At 62.4% G+C, this 6000-nt stretch overlaps 1 protein-coding gene across 1 annotated transcript; it reads right to left on the bottom strand.

The window, feature by feature from the left end:
* Positions 1 to 3181: 3181 nt before the first annotated feature.
* LOC103626598 (leucine-rich repeat extensin-like protein 7) lies at positions 3182 to 5695 on the bottom strand. The gene has a single exon (XM_008647008.3). It carries the CDS (start codon positions 5517 to 5519, stop codon positions 3402 to 3404), a length of 2118 nt encoding a protein of 705 aa, XP_008645230.3. The 5' UTR covers positions 5520 to 5695; the 3' UTR covers positions 3182 to 3401.
* Between the last annotated feature and the right edge of the window lie 305 nt (positions 5696 to 6000).

Raw genomic sequence — 6000 nt, forward strand, 5'->3', positions numbered from 1 at the left:
TGCTCTACAATAGAGCGATTATCAAACATCTTATAATCATGAAAGCTCTCCATGATATACAGGTCACTGCCAGCATCTGATGCACCATACTTAGTAGTAAGTGCATCCCACAACTGTTTCCCGTCTGTGTACTGCATATTCGCATCAACCAGACGGTCAACAAGGGCGCTAAGAACGGCTCCCGTGAACATAGTATTGGCATGGTCGTACTCTTTCTCCTGTTCAGGAGTCAGTGGACCCTCAGGTCTGCTTTTACTAACATGGAAGACATTCATAGCAGTAAGCCAGAGCGTGGCCTTGACTTGCCATCTCTTAAAGTGCATACCATTAAACTTTTCTGGCTTCAGCGCGTCGGCAAAAGCAGCCATAGAAAAACTAGGAAATTGTCTACAATAAGGTTTTTGGATTGTTGAATAATTAGACAAATTCCAATCTAAATTCCGAATATAAATCATGAGCAAATCAGAAGAACTGAAATAACAAGCCAAATCAAATGATGCGTACTGATTAGACTTACTGATCGATGGCACGCGCCGGAATCAGCAGGGTCGACGATGTCGAAGTAGCGAAATCAGCAGGGTCGACGAGATCAGCAGATCACGAGCAGTCGCGTGAAGACGCTTCCCAAAAACCTTATTCGCCCGCTCCCGGTGCAGGATCTAGAAGACGAAGGGTTCCGGAGACCTGCTCTCCTGATCGCAGATGCACCTCTGCGGTCGGGACGAAGGGAACTAAAAGGCGGCTCAGCTATGAAGAGAGGCGAAAGCGAACTGGGATCTGGGGATAATTTGGAGGCTGGCTGCCGGGCTCCTTTTATAGGGCCGAGTCCGCGACCCCCGTGCTTATCCACCCACGAAAATCTCGCAATCAGTTGAGATTTTGTAGCGATCGGTTAGGATAAGCGTAACAGCCAAGAAACCAAAAAATCAAACGGCAAAAGGTAGCCGCGCCCCCGCAAGGCGAGGGGCCGGATTTCGGCGGACCATTCACGCGCATGTCGTGCGCCCGCGCCCTTCGCCCCGCCCCGCCCCGGCCCGGCCCGGCCCGGCCAGGCCCGGCCCGCCCCGGCCCGGCCAGGCGAGCGAGCGCGCGCGCGCGTGTGGCTCTCCACACTCTCCCCTCTCATCCATGACTTGGTGAGTGAGTGTGGCTTCCATATTTAAGCTAGCTCTACTCCACAAGAGCTAGCAATATGGTGCTATTGGTTCCACCTATCCCTTTGTCATCCACTTATATGGGCTTTTGAGATTTTCCTGGAATTATTAGAAATTCTTAATTGGGCCAAGCCCATAAATCCTAACACCCTCCACATCCAACGGTGTTGTGTCTATTTTGCAAAAGAGCCTCTTCACTCTTGCTATATACATTTTACAAAAACCCCTCTGACGCAGCACCATTAGATGTGGAGGGTGTGATCTGGATTGATTTTGCTCATAGGAGCAGCAGCCCTCCTTGCGCACAGGATACGGTCTCTTGTTCTGTTGGGCAACCTGAAACCCACGGCATGCGGCGTCGTGGCCGCGTGGGCTGTCTGCTGCTCCACTGCCCCCCGCGGTTGCAGCAAAGCGAGGCGGTCTGCGCCACCGCCCCCGCCGTACGTGCACCCCATGTGCACGTACATTGGAGTAGGAGTAGGTTGCACGGCAAACCGGCGTGGTTGGCTGATGCAGCACGACCGCACGCGTTCTGTGTCTAAGTCACAGGTACAACTGGTGTCGTCGAGACGTCGATTTGGGGGCAAAGGAACCCGAGCTCGTGCCGTCGTCTTGCGTGTCCGCGCCAGAATGTCGTGTTTTTGAAAGAACGACGGCACAGAGACGGGCATGGAAATGGCCGTTGGGCGTGCCAACATAGATGCAACGGCTAATGCAGAAACACGTCGAGAGCGCAGAGCAGCAGCAGCAGGCCAGCAGTAATTAAAAAAATATTCATTGCGCATGCATGGTTGTACTGCAACGCCGAGGTCACCGGGCATTGACTACTCACTCTATGGCTCCTACTCCTACAGTCCCACTAGTCATAAGTCAATGAAATCGCAGGCATCACCCCTTCCCCGAGTGGTTAACGGGCGTGCTCGACTGCTCGTGCAGGAGCAAGCGATCCCCAGTGGTGGGGCCCCTCCCACGTCGATGCTGTTCACGCACCGACCACCGCACTGCTGGCTAGCTGCTGCCAAGTGCCACCTGCCTCCTGCCGGCGCGCACCATCACCTGCCCACTGTACTACTGCGGCATGCATATAGTACTCTCAGAACACGGCGAGCAAAACGATGATGGTGTGACAGGGCGGGCAGGCAGCCAGCCAGCCCCAAATCTGGGATCCACCCACCCACGGCTGTGACGCGGTGCGGTGCACCGACTCCCACAGCTGTGACGGCCCCCCGCGGCCCCGCGTCCGGATCCGCAGCCCGGGCCCATCCCATGGGCGGGGGCATGCACTTTGGCCGCTGGCCTGTGTCCTCTTCTCCTTTTTCTCCTCCCCTCGGCGTCGGCGTCGGCGCGTCGGCGGCGTGCGCAGCTGCCTGCCTCGGCAGGCGGCAGCGGACCAGCCTGTACAGCGCCAGCCGCGCACATGGCTCGGTGGAGCACGCAGCGGGGTGACCGCTGGCGTGTGTCAGCGCGTGTGGGGGTACGCGCGCGGCCGGGAGGACTCGGTCGGATCGGACATGCCCACGCGGCCCCGCTGTCACTTTCCTTTCCCCTCATCTGATTCCCGGCAAGTACAACACGGACGGTGGTTGCTCTCCTCCGCAACATGCATGGCCACCAGCCCAGCTCACCACCAGGGCACCGAGCTGTCCTCTTCCCCCCTGGCCTTGCCGCTGCTGCTGTTTCCTCCCTTTCTCTCTTCGCCACGCCCACGCGAGGCCACGGGGGGAGCCATGGCCACGGAAAGATCGGTTATTCTCCTTCTTCCGATCCCTTTTCCTTGCCCGCAACTGCTAGTTTTGCATCGTACTTTGCCGCGGAAAGAGCCATTTCAAAGTGCTTTGCATCGGCATCGGCATCTGCCTCGTGAAAAGGTTGCCGCTTCGGTGTTGTGTTTCCCATGGCGGTGCCCAACATTCCCCGGTACCGGCGGTGTGCCCAACATTCCCCGGTACCGGCGGAATCACGGATCTCGTCTCCCTACTTTCGCGATCCAACCGGGCGTGATCGGGATAGTGAGTGCAAGGGCAATGTGGATGAAAGAATCAATACATAGCAACTCTTTGATTCAATTTGATCAAATACTCATCATGAGATACAAAGAAAGAAAGAAAAAAAAACGAAACCAAGAGAAAAAAAATACTAGATGGATATGGATGCATGGAGAAGTATTATACTGGCGGCTGGAAAAGTATTATACTCCGGCGACGGCGACGGCGAGGCAGCGCGAGCGAGCGGCCAAGGCGTGGTTTACTAGTACGGCTTCCCCGGCGGCGGCGGCGACGCGTACGCCACGCCGTACACCGGTGGGAACGGCAGCTTGCCGCCGCCGCCCGGATGGTGCTCGCCGGTGCCGGGGCTCCCGCCCTGAGTCGGTCCCGAGGGGGTCCCGGTCCCCGGGGCGTGCGGGTGCGGCGGCAGGGCGTAGCCGGGGTGCTCCGCCGTGGGCGGCGACGGCGTGGTGGGAGTGGGGTGGCCGGAGGACGACGGGGGCTTGTACCCCGTGGAGGGAGGCGACGGCGACCCGTGGGAGCTCGGGGGCGGCGCGTACCGCACGTCTGGCTCGTCCGCGGACGTCGGCGGAGGGGGCGGCGTATGTGTTGTTGTTACTGGAGGAGTTGTGGAGCCGGACGGCGGTGACGGGTGTGACGGGGTCGGCGTGCCGTGCGGTGGCGAGTGGTAGGATGGCGTGCTGGAGCTTGAGGGTGGCGTCGGGTAGGGTGGCGTGGTGGGTGACCCATGGGAAGGTGGCGAGTGGCTTGACGACGGCGTGGTGGTGGGTGGCCCCTGGGAAGGTGGCGTGTGGTGGTAGGACGGGGTGGTGGCGCTCGACGGCGGTGAGGGGTACGACGGCGTGGAGGTGGGTGAGCCTTGAGGTGGTGGCGTGTGGTGGTAGGACGGGGTGGTGGTGCTCGACGGCGGCGAGGGGTAAGACGGGGTGGTGGATCCCTTGGGTGGCGAGTGGTACGAGGGAGTGGTGGCGCTCGACGGCGGCGGCGTGTTCCCTATGTAGGTACCTTTGGGAGGCGACGACCCCGGCGTGGGCGGCTGCCTGCCGTTGCCGCGGCCGCCGCGGCCGCCTTCCGGCGTCGGGGCGTAGGCCGGGGCCTGGCATTGCGCCTTGCTGCAGTCGAACGGGTGCGCCGCGGCGGCCGCGCACTGCGCCGGCGGGCGCTGCGCAGGCGCGCCGGGGATGCAGTTCCAGGCGCCGTCGGCGGTGGCCTTGGCGCAGGGCGGGCGCGAGGTGATGAAGTTGTCGGCGTAGGTGAAGTTCCTGAGGCTGGCGAGCGCGCAGACGCCGGCCGGCACGGCGCCCTCGAGGCGGTTGCGGGCGACGTCGAGCTCCTGGACCGCGGCCATGTTGGCGATGGCGCTCGGGAGCTGCCCCTGCAGGCGGTTGTCGCTGACGTCGAAGACGGTGAGCTTCCGGAGTAGGCCGATCTGCGGCGGGACGCAGCCCGTGAGCTGGTCGTCGATGAGCACGATCTCGTTGAGCGTGTCGGCCATCCGCCCGATGCTGGGCGGGATGCAGCCGCCGAGCGCGTTGTGCGCGAGCACGACGACGGAGGCCGGCGAGTTGCCGAGGTTGGCCGGGATCGGGTCCCGGAGGCGGTTGGAGTTGAGGAGGATGGCGTCGAGCGGGCGGTCGAAGAGCGCCGGCGGGATGGGGCCCTCGAAGTCGTTGAAGCGGAGGTCCAGGTACCGGAGCGCCGGCAGCGACAGCACCACCTCGGGGAACCCGCCCACGAAGCGGTTGTTGCTGAGGTCGAGCTCGTGGAGGAGCCGCAGGTGCGCGAACGTGGGCGGGACGACGCCGCAGAAGCGGTTGGAGTTGATGTGGAACAGCGCCAGGTCGGGGACGCCCAGCGGCAGCGACGCCGGGAGGTACCCCGCGATGTCGGCGTGGTTGAGGTCGATCCCGGCGACCACGAGGACGACGCCGTCGTGGGGGCCGGTGCCGGGGAGGGGCGCGCAGTAGACGCCGTTGTAGGCGCAGACGTTGGGCCCCGCCCAGTTGGCGGTGAAGTTGGACGGGTCGGAGAAGATGGCGGTGCGCTTCCACGCCTGCAGCGCGGCGTAGGACGCGCGCAGCCGCGGGTTCGGGAAAGCCCACGACGCCGGCGCCGCAAAGCGGGAGGCGTCCCCGCCGTCCTGCGCCGCCGCCGGGATGACGAGCAGCAGCAGCAGCGCGAACGACGCCGCCGCCGCGCTGCGGAGGATCATGGCTGCCTGCTGCTCTTGCGCGGTGGCGATCCGGGCGGAGGAGAGACGGACAGAGAGTGCCGGCGGAACGGCGGGTTGGTCCTGTGATCTAGAGAGAGGCTGAGAGGGAAAGGAGCGTGGAGCGGGCAGTGGCAGTGGCAGTGACATTCAGAGCGGGCACATGGGGATGGGAGCTGGGAGCGGCGTGTGTGTGTGATTGATGAAGGCTTGTCACAGGCTCACAGTCACATGGGGGCCAGCTGCACGGCTAGCTCAGTTCAGCTCATCTCGCTGATTAGTCATCAGTGAGTGTGTGCTGGGTGTGACGGTGGTGTGTCTCTTCCGCGCCTGCGCCTGCCAGCGCGCTTCGTCACCGTCACGGACGAGCAGGCCTGGGCGGGGTGACGGCGGCGACGCGGCTGGCTCGGTTGGTTGACGGGGGCTGCGCGTCACGTAGCGAGGGCTTGGCATGCAGCGGCAGGTGAGCTCGAGATAGGGATCGAGTTCGTTCGGCCGGGCTGGCTTGCCGTGCCGTCTCGTTTTGCGTCCGGATGGAGTTCGGTTTAACTTTTAAACTAGCCTTTGCATTTGTTTTTGTCTGCAGGATTTGGACCGTACGCATGTGTTGGCGTCGGCGGTGCCAGCGGCT

This window comes from Zea mays, chromosome 5 (genome assembly GCF_902167145.1).
Source record: "Zea mays cultivar B73 chromosome 5, Zm-B73-REFERENCE-NAM-5.0, whole genome shotgun sequence".
NCBI lineage: Eukaryota > Viridiplantae > Streptophyta > Magnoliopsida > Poales > Poaceae > Zea > Zea mays.